General features: G+C 42.0%; 1 protein-coding gene across 1 annotated transcript; it reads left to right on the top strand.

Moving 5' to 3' along the window:
* The first annotated feature begins 3,157 nt into the window (after positions 1 to 3,157).
* Positions 3,158 to 8,345, top strand: pdcd7 (programmed cell death 7). The gene is made up of 5 exons (XM_010756275.3): positions 3,158 to 4,157; positions 4,944 to 5,082; positions 7,359 to 7,589; positions 7,694 to 7,781; positions 7,960 to 8,345. Exons 1-5 carry the CDS (start codon positions 3,222 to 3,224, stop codon positions 8,111 to 8,113), a joined length of 1,548 nt encoding a protein of 515 aa, XP_010754577.1. The 5' UTR covers positions 3,158 to 3,221; the 3' UTR covers positions 8,114 to 8,345.
* Positions 8,346 to 14,013: the final 5,668 nt, after the last annotated feature.

Raw genomic sequence — 14,013 nt, 5'->3', positions numbered from 1 at the left:
TAATAGAATAAATATAACAACAGTACAGGTCACGGAGAGAGTAGGGGGTAGATGGTTAGTAGATAAGGCTAATTGGGATGAATTCATGAAGGAAGGGGAGGAAAATCTGTCTCAGATTAGTGATAATATGGAAGTGGAAATGATGGATAGGGAAATAAAGCAGGGGATCATATCAGCAGCAACCAACTCTATTCCTAAAAGTACAGGCAGGAAGATGAATAAGGCAGTACCATGGTGGGATGAAAAATGTAAACAAGCAATAAAGAACAGAAACAAAGCGTTTAAATTAGTTAAAAGATACCATAACTTTCAACACCTGATCCAGTATAAACAAGCACAGGCAATGGTAAGAAAAACAATAAGACAAGCAAAGAGGTCGTATTGGAGGAAGTTTTGTGGATCAATTGGGAGCACCACTAAGATAGGAGAAGTTTGGGGAATGTTGAAAAAAATGGGTGGAGATAGAAAGGATTGGAGTTATCCAGTCCTAAGTTCGGGTAATAAAGTGGCTGTAACCAATAAAGAAAAGGCGGAGTTGATGGCTAAGACTTTTGTTGTTGTGCACAGCTCAAATAATTTAACAGAGGAGGGAAGACAGGGCAGGGAAAAAACTAGAAATGAAAACAGGGAGGTGTTAAAAAGAAAGGATAGTAGGGAAAACGAATTAGATGTTCCATTTACCATTGGAGAAATGAAAAGAGCATTAGCCAAAACAAGAAGGAGTGCACCAGGTAAAGATCAAATATGTTATACTATGATTAAACATCTAAGTGAGGGGGGATTGATGAAAATATTAACATTATACAATAAAGTCTGGAAAGAGGGTAAAGTCCCACGAAGTTGGAAGGAGGCGATAATAATCCCAATCAGGAAGCCTGGAAAAGATCCAAGTAAGACAATAAACTACAGACCCATAGCACTTACATCACATATAGGTAAAATAATGGAGAGAATGATTAATGAGAGACTCATGTATTATATTGAAAAAAGGGGATTGGTGAATAAATATCAAAGTGGATTTAGAAGGGGTAGGAGCACAATGGATCCAGTATTGTGTTTAGAAGATGACATCAGGAAAGCACAGGTAAATAAAGAAACGGTGGCAGCAGTGTTCTTTGATGTAGAAAAAGCCTATGACATGTTGTGGAGAGAAGGTTTGATGATTAAAATGCATCAAATGGGAATTGAGGGAAACTTATTTAACTGGGTTATGGATTTTTTAAGGGAAAGAGTTATTCAGGTTAAAATTGGATCAGAGATATCAGAAAGCTATATTGTAGAGAATGGTACACCGCAGGGGAGTGTTATAAGTCCTACACTATTTACAATAATGATAAATGATATTTTTGATAATATACCTACAGGAATGGGAAGATCTCTGTTTGCAGATGATGGGGCATTATGGAAGAGGGGAGGCAACATAGATCATATAGTTAAGAAATTACAGGAAGGGATAGATCAAGTGGAAAAATGGGGAGCAGAATGGGGTTTTAAATTCTCGGTGGAAAAAAGTAAAGTAATGTTCTTCTCAAAAAAGAAAATCAGTGAAAATAAAAAGTTAAACATATATGGAAAGAATTTAGAAAGGGTAAACAGTATGCGATTCTTGGGAGTGATTTTTGATTCTAGATTAACATGGAAAGAACATGTGAAGGGAATAATTAAAAAAAGTAAGGGAGTGTTAAATATTATGAGATGTTTGACTGGGCTAAATTGGGGAGCTGATTTTATGTCCTTAAAATATATATACGTAGCATTAATAAGATCTAGAATAGACTATGGTAGTGTGGGGTACGGATCAGCAGCTAAATCAGTGTTATCACAGCTAGATATTATTCAGTCACGAGCAGTAAGAATATGTCTCGGAGCAATGAAAACAGCTCCAGTTTGTTCCCTTCAGGTTGAAGCAGCAGAAATGCCATTATGGGTAAGGAGAAAGCAGCTAATAGCCAATTATTGGATAAATTTAAAAGGACATAAGGAAGACCATCCAACAAAAAGAGTCTTGGAAATGTGTTGGGAAAAGGGGAGAGAGCAAAAATCAAGCTTTGGGTGGGTCAGTGAGGGAATAGTAGAGCAACTAAAAGTAAAGGAAATAGAAGTCAGCCCAACAGTTCTGTGGACGACAATACCCGAATGGACATTACACGAAGCAAGTGTAGATCTAAAAATATGGGACATTAAAAGAAGAAATAAAACAGTGGACTTGGTACAAGAATTTTATAACTATATAGATGAAAAGTATGGGGAATATATTTATTTATATACAGACGGATCAAAAGAACCAAAAACAGGAGCAACAGGTGCAGCAGTAGTGGTTCCTAGTCATAATAACAAAGTATTAAAAAGAACTTCAGATCATTTAAGTGTATATGCAGTGGAACTTTGTGCAATAGTATTGGCAATAGAATGGGTGGAGGACAGGGCGGACAGGAAGATAATCATATGTAGCGATTCAATCTCATCACTCTTAAGCATTAAAAACAGAACAGCAAAATCACATCGGGAAATATTATATGAAATAATGGTGAGAACATCCAGATTAGCACAGCAGGGGAGGGAAATAACATTCATGTGGGTACCAGCTCATTTAGGAATACAAGGAAATGAAAAAGCAGATCAAATGGCAAAGGAGGCAGCAAAGAAAGAAGAGGTGGAAATGAAAGTAAAATTATCAAAAGCAGAAGGGAAAAGTTTAATATGGAAAGAAATAATTAATCAATGGAAACAATATTGGAAAATCCAGGAAAAGGGGAGACATTTATATAAACTACAAGATGAAGTAGGAGAGGTGGGATGTTGTGGAGGTAGCAGAGTGGAACAGGTGACAATGAGCAGATTAAGAATAGGGCACAGTAGATTAAATAGCACACTCAACATAATAGGGAAACATCCAACTGGTCTATGTAGCTGTGGGGGGAGAGAGACAGTGGAGCATGTGATGGCTGAATGTCATGGATATGAAAGGGAGAGGGAAGAGATGATGGCAGGGTTGCGGAGGACAGGAGCAGTGGAGAAAAGCTTCAAAAGTATAATACAATGTGGGAAATGTAGAGAAGGGAGGACAATCATAATGGGGTATCTTGTTTTAACTGGGTTAAAAAGAATTTAAAGGGAAAGAAAATTAAATAGTAAAAAAGTAAAGTCCAGAAGATGGCGGTATATGCAACTATAAGGATGCCGACTGCCGTAAAACACCAAAGAAGAAGAAGAACGACGACATGGCCGACACATATCACCACCCTCCGTCAGACAACCAGCAGCCTCCTGTCTATAATAGCAGCTATCTGGAGACACCATACAGCGCTAACGGACAACCGCCGACACAGCCGGATCCCACCGCCCAACGGTGGGCACCTTCACAGGGGTACGGTGGTCGCCCGTACGGATTCAGGTGCGATTTCCCCGCACCGTCTTCTGCAGGGGTGGCTTTCGGAGGGCCTTGCTTAGCCTATCCGTATGAATATGATCCATCTGTCCCCTGTCCACAACCCAGACACTTCCCTAACATGGTGCCCACCGCTCCAGGAAACACACACAGCAGCTCAGCATTTCAAACATTCCCTCAGCAGTATGGGCTGGATTCCAGTCTGAAACAACAGCATGGATATGAAGGTTTCTTCGAGAGTGGCGCTCCATTTGGCTGCTCTCTGTTTCCTCCGCAGGACAAGGACCGAACACGAGCTGAGGATAAAACAGCCGTTCAGGGGAAGCAGGATCAACAGTGGCTCAGACGATTCATACAAAGCAGCGACAAAACCTCTAGGATCCCACAAAGCAAACAGCAGCAGCAGCAGCCCTGCTGTGTTCCTGAGCTGAGACAGGTTCTCTACACGGCAGCTCTGCTCGTCTCACAGCTGGCAAAGTCCTGTGAAACTCTGAGGAACAACGTCGAGAATGACTCTGTGTGGATGGACTCTTATTTAATGGCTTTAAACGTGAAGAGGCAACTACAGGACAAGCTCCTCAATGACAGTTGTTTAGATAGCTGGAAAGGTAAATTGTCTTCTGTTGCTAGGAGGAGGTCCCAGCGACTGAGAGCCAGGAAATCACTGCAGATGGAGGAGAAAGAGAAAGAGGAGTGCATCTCTGCGAGAGAGGCTGACATAGATACATGGAGGATGAAGCAGATACGCCATGTAGAGGAGAAGAAAAAGGTATGTATATGTGAGGAGGGCCAAAAGAAGTCACACACCTGTTTACATACTCAGCTGACAGAGCCACGTTCAGTTTGTGTTGTCTGACAAGCATAGCAGCTTTCTTATCCACTGCAAACGAGGTAGAATATTCAATGCTGCAATGTCATGGCAGCTGATATATCAACATCTTTAAAGGTTTTAAAGGTTACTCATCCCTAACACTGTGAGCTGAGAGGGAGGTGTCTGATTGAGCTAAACAATATTCTGGGGAAAACCCTGTGAATGGTATCAGTCCATATGATAAATGGACTGTACTTCTATTTCTCCTTTCTAGTCTTCTGACCACTCAAAGCACTTTTACACTACATATCTCATTCACACACATTCATACACTGATGGTGCAGCCTTCAGGAGCAATTTGGGGTTCAGTATCTTGCCCAAGGACACTTGCCGACTGGAGGAGCTGGGGATTGAACCACGATCATCCAATTAGTGGAGGCAGAGCGGTTTGGTTTTAAGAAATTTCTGCCTTCACGCTAAAACTATGGAGGTGGGCGGCAGTTGAAAAACAGAGATTGTCTGCAAGTTCTGTGGATTTATCATATTAAAGTATTTAACTTAGTGTTTTACCTGATCACAGTCCTGAATTTAAAAACAAACTGCTGTACTCAGATGAACTCATCTCATACTCTGACAAAATGACATGATCAGTGTGGAACTTGAGCTTTATTTTGTCTCGAAATGATGATGAGGGGAAATTTGCAGAAGATGATAATGAATGATTTGTTGTTTGTTGTGCACTAGGAGCAGGAGCTGAAGCTGGCTGCAGACGCTGTTCTCTGTGAGGTGAGGAAGAAGCAGGCAGACGTGAAGAGGATGCAGGATGTCATGAGATCTTTGGAGAAACTGCGCAGACTGAGGAAAGAGGCAGCTTCGAGAAAAGGTAACAAGTCCCATGGCACCTTACGTGAGTACTGTGGGCCAGACTTCCTGTTATTCCTTACACTGAACCAGCATCTGAGACAGTTAGTAGTATGCTCCAGTTGTCTTCACTTCTCTTTAAAATTCTGCAGAAATAACAGCCTGTCACTCCTTAAAGGACAAGACAAACTTAAAAATCACTTCTTTGCTCTGAGCATATGCTAAATGGTATAATGTGACATGTGTTGCTTTGAGTGGTCTGGAGGCCAGAAATGTGTTATTTAAATACCAATTGCAGTTAAGACCTGACCATGAAACTATTTGAAGGTAAGGATAAGGATTTTAAATTCTATCCTGGATTTGGAGGTAGCAGAGTACTGGTAGAAATATAATCTGTGATCCACAAGTTTACCATTAAAACCGCAACGTGTAGCAGTCCTACTATATGTCCCCCTCTGTCTCAGTGGGGAGGCACCGAAGCAGCTAACTTCTTTTCAGAAAGGCTTAATATAAGGGCATGTCCAGAAAATGGTCTGCTGAAACTGATCCACATTCCCTCCAGCAGGAGCGCTAAAGCTCACTAAGTTTGGATTTTTGGTTCGGGGTAATGGAAAAAAAAAAAAAGCAAGTAAGTTTTTAGTAGTTAGTAGACTGAGTTAGTAGACTGAGTCTATCTTATATTTGAAGCTACAAATCCTCTGGGATTGTAATATCGGCTTCCTTTTCTCAGCTCTCCCTTATATAGTTGGTCGAATTTTTATTTATTAAGGTGAAGCCCTTGTATATTTGCCTATGATGCCTTTAGTGTTTTTTGAATTATAAGCATCAGTAAGTATCTGGGTTACACTTGAGGGCTTAACACAGTCTGAGGGCCTTGTTTCATTTTTTTTTTAAAAGGTGAATCTTACAGGTCCAGCTCATGAGCCTGACATAAGTCCTCAAAATGATTAACGTTTCCACTTGTTAACATTCAGCAGAAGGCAATAATACCTTGTTTAGCCCATTGTCTGTACCCGTAGTCTTGTGATGCTGGGAGGAGCTGTGGATCATATGTCAGCCAGCTCAATAATCTTACTGGTCTGTGTAGCTGAAATCTCTTCAAAACCTCCAACCATACTCTTATGAAGAAAGCAACATACTGAAGCTGGAGAACATTACATTACATTACATTAACTCTGCTGGGCCAATCTGGTACTGACGGTATATGTATGTCCATTAAATAGCACATATCCTGATAGTAAAGACAGATTAGTCATATCCTATAAAGAGATATGCTATCTGTAAAACTTATTTGAGCAGCCTCGTTGGGATGAGGTCAAAGAGATCTGGTTGAAGTTAGTTGGTAAAGGTTAATGGGAGCAAAGCAGTCTAAATATATATGGGGTTGTTCCATGGTACTGTGAACTTGATGTTTTTTCATACATTGAAGTATGGACAAACCACGGCTCTCTTGTTTACACTTGAACAGCTGTTAGCGGTGGCAGTGCTAGCATACTCTCTGTGCAATGATTGGAGATCCAGACATCCCAAGTCTCCCGGAAGTTCCGGGAGTCTCCCTGATATTGACAGTGGCTCCCTGATGCCCGCGAGCTAGGTAAAACATCCCGGATTTTGGATTACGCGAGAGAGATTAAAAAAAATGCGAGTGCGAGCATAAAGAAAAGATAGTACCTCGCGCATCATGCTCGGATTACTTTCAGTTACATTGCGCAGGCATAGGCGAAAGGAGGGGAGGGGGGTGAGCGCGTGAGACTGAGATACAATGAGCTACATGAAGCACCCGTGCATGCATTCAAGCGAAAACTCTGTTCAGCGTGTTCTCGTGTTCAGGGTGACTGGTTGCGAGAGAGAGCGCGCCGATTGGTTTGGTCAGCACAATACACCAATAAGCTTTCGTTGTGGGAGGGACCCCCCCCCCGTCAATTGACTTCAGACTTGCTGGTAACTCTGGACTCTTATCTTATTGTAGTGTATCAGCTTCCTGTGTAAGAAGACGAGAATTATATAGAATTATAAAGGAATAGATGGTTCAGTAGAGCTGTGGTTCTCTGTTAGCCTGGCTACAGTGCTGAAGAGAAACCTGGGGTTGTTCTTATTCTCCTCTATTAATGAAGAGTAGTAGGCTGCTCTGGCATTACGGAGAGCCTTCCTGTATGTTTTGAGATCATCTTGCCAGACTAAGCGAGATTCTTCCAGTTTAGTAGAATGACATAAGGAGTGGTCATTCATGCAGTTCTGTTTTTGGTAAAACATTACAGATAGGATTATGACAATGTATGATGTGTGTGTGATCTGCAGGTATCATCACTGAGCAAGAATGTGAAGAGTCTTTCAGCAGCCAGCTGCAGCAGCTGAGGGGTGTGTTGATGAAGAGGACAGCAGTTTACTCAGCAGAGGAGAAAGCTCTGATGGTGATGCTGGAAGGAGAACAGGAGGAGGAGAAGAGGAGAGAGAGGGAGAAACAAGTCAAGAAGGAGAGAGAGAGACAGCTGCACAGGAAGCACACAGTGGACGTCATGTTGTTTGGAGGTAAGACCTCACAGCAAAAGGATAGCATTTGTCCTTTAACGTATGATGAAATGAAAAACATATGTATGGTATTATAGAATTAGTTTCCCCTGTTTGTTTCACAGATAAATCTTCAGTTGATTCTGTTCTGCAGCCCTTCAGAGAATATTACACCCAGGCTGAACGCTCACTGCACTCTTTACTACAAATCAGGTTCATCTTTACTTCAGTCTGTGTGATAAGAATAAAATACATGACAAGAATTTAATGACATCTGTGAATTTCCTGCTGTACATGTTAAAAGGCATCTTATGGCTCATGCTTCTGCTACCATGGTAAAATTGAAATGAATTTGAGGGTGATATATTAACATGATATGGTTTTCTTTCAGGCGAGAGTGGGATGTGTTTGTGGTGGCCTCAGATCATCCTGATGGTTCTCCTGTTCCTCAGAGCTGGATCCTGCCAGAACCCCCGTCAGTTCCTGCCTGGGCTTCTGCTCTGCACACCGCTGACACTAAGACAGATACTGCCCATGTCAAGTAGTGCCTGATGTCCAACACTCTGTACTATAAAATTTTATATACTATAAATGCAAACAAATCAGAAGGTGAACGTGTTAGCCTATAAGATGACATATTGGTAATTTTAATGTCACATCTAATAAATGATGACCATGGTAAGAAAGAACAAGATAGCTGTGTTTTTTTATGTTTGAGTTTTTCTAATTTTTTCTAATACTCTGTTCTGTACAAAATAAAGAAATCCATTTTATTTTGTACGATTTTCCATTTTTATTGATCATACTAGCTCTGTTTTAGTCTCTATGAATTCAGCTAGGTTCTTGCTGTGTTTGTCTGCTGCAGGGAGCTTGTGTGTGAGTGAGTGAGTGAGTGAGTGAGTGAGTGAATCATGAAGAGTGAATGTATAAGGTGAATAATCTTAATAAATTTGAGAAAAATACTCAACTGTTGTAACACTGATGTCAGACTTTTTACTGTTCTCTGCTGACTTTGTGTGTGTGTGTGTGTGTGTGTGTGTGTGTGTGTGTGTGTGTGTGTGTGTGTGTGTGTGTGTGTGTGTGTGTGTGTGTGTGTGTGTGGACAGTGAATTAGCTGATGCAGGCTATTGTGGGTCAGTAGATTAGTGCTCCAGATGGCTCTCCGTTTAACCTGCAGTCCAAGTCTCAGCTTCATACACATAACAGGGAGGACACACCTGAGAATCTGATTGCAGCTCCACCACAACATAGGTAGGCTGACATTTTCTTTATTACAACATTCAACAGAGTTTCAGTATTTTTAGGAAAACATTCCTGACTTACTGATTAAACCTGGAGATTGTTTTGGTGAACTGGCAATTATAAGATGTTGAATGTTTGCAACCAGATAGCAGAAGCATTTAACTGTTATTTCACATTTTATCACACTTGCACTTTCTAACAAAGTTAAATAATAATAATGATTATAAATGTACAGCAAATTTAAAACAATATTCTTGTAATGTTGCAAAGTGCTTTGCAAAGGTGCCTTGTCAACTATGGCAAGAATATTCACTATTAAAGTTCCCAACACTAAGCTAGAAGCTTTCTTTTCATTCAGGAAAAGCTTCAGTATTTTCAGATTTGTGTGTGTTTTTTTTCAGGTTGTTTTTGCAAGTCTTACAGTATAAATCGTAAAATGAAAGAATATTCAGTATTTGTTCACAAGGATGCACATTTTACATTTTTCTTAAGTAAAGTCTTATACAGGCCTCAACTGGGCTACTTGTAACTGGCTACATACACTTCATGTTGTTTGTCTAATAGCATTAAGATGCAATGTGTTTGACACTTCAGGGGCAACACACTGAGCTTAAAGAGCATGTGTCCTCTCTGCTATCATTAGTACTGGACCATCTGGCTTGTTGGTGTTGTGGTGTTACTAGAGCAGCTGTGTTTATCTTTCCTTCGAGTATTTTAGTCATAGTCAAACATGTTTTTATTATGCATGTTTGTGCACAAAGTCAAATTAATTAAATGTGACTGGACCTTACCTTTTATCCATCATTCTCTCTTTAAGTGGACTAGGTCTGTTTGTCTGCAGATGACGTTACAGTGTAGAGGATGTGATGGAGAGGGAGCATGCTGATTGGTTGTTTCAGTGGCAAGTGTGTGTGCTCAGTCAACCCTTCACTCCAACAGCTGTCAGACTCTTTAACATTAGCATGAAGGACTGTTCAATTACTCAATTACTTTTCCTGTGTTAATTATATTTACAGATATGTATATACAGTATACGTATATTACGGCTGCAATATACTCTGTAATATATAGATATAAGTTATATTCATGACCCTGATTTACAGCAAGACGGGCAGCTTCATCAGACTAAGGACCCAGCCTGTTAGTCAGGGGACCACCCAGAGAAAAATTTTACTGCTTAAAGTTTGCTCTTCTATAGCTCAGGAGACAAATTTGAGATTCTCATCTCAGCCTCATTTTTGTTTCTATTTTGTTCAAAATGTTTCTTATATGTTTCTCCTAAAATTCACTAGGAGCAATAGGTGAGACAGAGGAATTAGAGGCAGCCATACTCCTTTATTTCTCCTTGGAGAAGAAAATGACCGAGTATTTTGAGTATTTCAAGTAGCTGTAATAACGTTAACAATAACAATAATGTTTACAATAAAGTTAACATTGAAAGACAGCAAAAGCTATTCTGACATTGTCATTATAAAACCTGAGCTATAAATGTGTCTCTTTTCAGTAAAACTATGTTTTTAAAACAGTAACAAGGTCTCCAAGTGTTTTAAGCAGCATCAGCACAACTTTACAACAGTGCACATTGCACAACATTTAACAACTTTAGAGTCTTTAAGGCCCTCGTGGAGTATTTGTATACAGGGGCTTTTTTTGAACATCACTTCAGCAAAAGTCTATCAGTATGCCATTGCCATTTGTTTATGAAGGCTTTTTTGACCTTACTCTTCTCCACCGGTATCCATCCATCCAGGGTACTACAGCGCATGATGTAAGCTGTAAGAAGAAAAAGACAGAGAAAAGAAAGAAAGCACAAATTACAAATTTCATTATGTAACAGCAGTTACAATGACAGTATTGAGAGCTTTTTTTATCCCGATGTCACAAAATTCACATTGAAATATCTCTATGGTTCACACGAGGAAACTCAACTGTGAGGTCACTGAAACAATCAAATCATTAAATGTAGCTATGTGATACATGGGGTTCCAACACATCAGAAACTATGCCAAATATGGGGGAAAACAAGCTAGAAATAAAAAGTAGAATTATAACAAATTCATTTTTGAAAATAATTTGTGCTTCTTTATGTTATGTATTTTTGCTAATGAATTTCCACAACCTTTCCATATTTCCATAATAGAAGAAGAATAGAATAGAATGCCTTTATTGTCATTATACAAGTACAATGAGATTACAAGCCCCCCATAGTGTGCACACATAAATAAACAAGTAGAGACATGCACAACAAACCACCACAACAACTACCACTATACCACTATATATATATATATAACACTATAGCAAAAAAAACTACTAAGTGCAAGAATTAACATAGACTGTACAATTACTAATATGAGCTACTGTCTGTAAAAAGTTGCATAGACTGTGCATAGACTTGTGCAAAGCCTGGAGGTAAACAGGCACATATCAGCAGCAGGTATGACAATAAAGTGACTGGTGTGACTGACAGCATAAATAGGTGGAGGTATTAAGGCATTATAATTTGCAGATAACAGTAAAACAGATAAAGTGCAGATAGCCGTGACATAATGGTGCAAAAGGTTACAGTGAAGATATAAAATAAATAAATGATAACGACAGTATGCGGAGCAATGTTCAATGTTCAAACAAGTCAGTTCAGTGTAGGTTGGAGTTCAGTATGGTGACTGCCCTTGGGAAGAAGCTGTCTCTGAGTCTGTTTGTTTTGGCTGGTATGGCCCTGTAGCGTCTGCCAGAGGGCAGCAGGTTGAAGAGGTGGTAGCCAGGATGTGTGTAGTCCTTGATAATGCTTCTGGCTCTGCCAAGGCACCGGGAGTTGTAGATGGTGGTCAGGGGAGGTAGGGGGCACCCGATGATCTTTTGCGCAGTGTTGGTTACCCTCTGCAGTCTTTTCCTATCAGCTTCTGTGCAGTTTGAGTGCCACACTGACACAGCGTAGGTCAGCAGGCTCTCGATCGCTGATCGGTAAAAGGTCACCAGCAGGTTGGTGTTAAGTTGTTCCTTCCTGAGCACTCTCAGGAAGTGAAGTCGCTGCTGTGCCTTTCTGACCAGTGCAGTGGTGTTAGCTGACCAGGACAGGTCGGCAGAGATGTGGACCCCTAGGAATTTGAAGGTCTCCACTCTTTCCACACTCTCGCCGTTGATGTACAAGGGGGCAGGGGCGACCTTGTTCCGTCTGAAGTCCAGGATGAGTTCCTTAGTCTTAGCAATGTTCAGTGCCAGGTTGTTGTCAGCACACCACCCGCTGAGTCTAAGGACCTCATCTCTGTAGGCCGCCTCATTCCCCTCTGTGATCATCCCCACCACCGTTGTGTCATCAGCAAATTTCACAATGATGTTCTCAGGGTGGGTGGGTCTGCAGTCATGTGTGTATAGTGAGTAGAGGAGAGGGCTCAGGACGCAGCCTTGGGGCGAGCCGGTGCTGAGCGTGCGGGCGGATGAGAGGTGAGGACCCAGCTTCACGTGCTGGGGTCGGTTGATCAAAAAGTCTTTGATCCATGAGCAGGTTGAGGTTGGGAGCCCCAGGTTGGCCAGCTTGGGGATGAGGATGTCTGGAATTATTGTGTTAAAGGCTGAGCTATAGTCAATGAAGAGCATCCTGACATAGCTCCCCTTTTTCTCGAGGTGGCTCAGTGCAGAGTGGAGGGCAGTGGTTATTGCATCTTCGGTGGATCTGTTTGGCCGGTATGCAAATTGATGTGGGTCGAGGGTGGGGGGGAGACAGGCTTTGATGTGTCTCAGTACCAGTTTTTCAAAGCACTTTGTGATGACTGGAGTGAGTGCTACTGGGCGGAAGTCGTTCAGGTTGGTTGTGGGTGACTTTTTGGGGACTGGTATGATGGTGGCCGACTTTAGGCAGGCTGGGATGTTGGCTTGTTCCAGTGACAGGTTGAAAATGTCAGTGAAAACTGGAGCTAGCTGATCAGCGCATGCCTTGAGTACTTTGCCCGGTACTCCATCCGGTCCTGTGGCCTTCCTGGGGTTGACAGCACGGAGCACTCGTCTGACATCCTCCACCTTCACAGTGAGTGTGGGTGTGTCTTGTGTTTGTGTGGGTTGTAGGGCGGGTTGGGGTGGTGTGGCTGCCATCTGAGCTTGGGACTCAAAGCGGGCGAAGAAGCTGTTGAGCTCCTCCGCTAGTGATGCGTCTGAGTCCCCAGGTGTCACAGCACAGCCCCTGTAGTTGGTCAGGGACTGTATGCTCTGCCACACCTGCCGGGGGTTGTTAAGTTGGCCTTCAATCTTTTGTTTATAGTCTGCTTTGGCGGCCTTGATGCCTCTCCTCAGGTTGGCACGAGCTGTGCTGTACAGCTCTCTGCCGCCAGATCTGAAGGCTGCATCGCGGGCCCGGAGGAGAGAGCGGACCTGGTTGGTCATCCACGGTTTCTGGTTGGGGTAAACTCGTATTGTCTTTTCTACAGTTACCATACCCATGCAGTACTTGATGTATGATAGCACTGTGTCTGTGTATGTGGCCAAGTCGTTGTCTTGGAAAGTGTCCCATTGTGTCAGTTCAAAGCAGTCTTGGAGTCGGGGGAGTGCATCCTCAGGCCATGTGATAACGGCCTGTCGTTGGGGCTTTGTTTGTCGGCTGAGGGGGGTGTATGCTGGGGCAAGGAAAAGTGATAGGTGATCAGACTGCCCCAGGTGGGGGAGGGGGATGGCTTTGTATGCCCTCTTGAGATTAGAGTAAACATGATCTAAAGTGTTGTTCCCTCTAGTTGAACATTTGACATGCTGGTGAAATTTTGGTAATACAGTCTTGAGATTTGCCCGATTAAAATCTCCTGCTATAATGTGTGCGCCATCTGGATAAATTGTTAACAATGAGCAATGTACTTATAATTCCACTGACTTTGAACTTATCCAGGACTGTCTTCCCATCTGACACCTTCCCGTGCTTCCCAAAGGCCACAACATTTAGGCACTCCTCTGGAGTAAAGAACTCATCAAAAAGAAGATGGAACAATCTGAGGCAGTCCTTCTTTGCTTCTGCATGTATTGCAGCCAGGCGGGTAGAAGACACGAATAGGCCACTTTCTGGATACAGCTCTTACTTCCCAGATCTGTGTTTTGGAGCCCCAACACCAGCCTGACGTTGGATCTGTTCCACTTTGTCCAGAAAGCTTTTTAATGCCTCAAGGTGCTCACCACCTGTGACACAAAATATGAATTACCTTACAGGGACACAGCAGCAAAAATA

The sequence above is a fragment of the Larimichthys crocea genome, chromosome VII (assembly GCF_000972845.2).
Source record: "Larimichthys crocea isolate SSNF chromosome VII, L_crocea_2.0, whole genome shotgun sequence".
Lineage (NCBI taxonomy): Eukaryota > Metazoa > Chordata > Actinopteri > Sciaenidae > Larimichthys > Larimichthys crocea.
The sequence above is the reverse complement of the archived record's forward strand: the minus strand, read 5'-3'. Positions and strand labels throughout refer to the sequence as shown.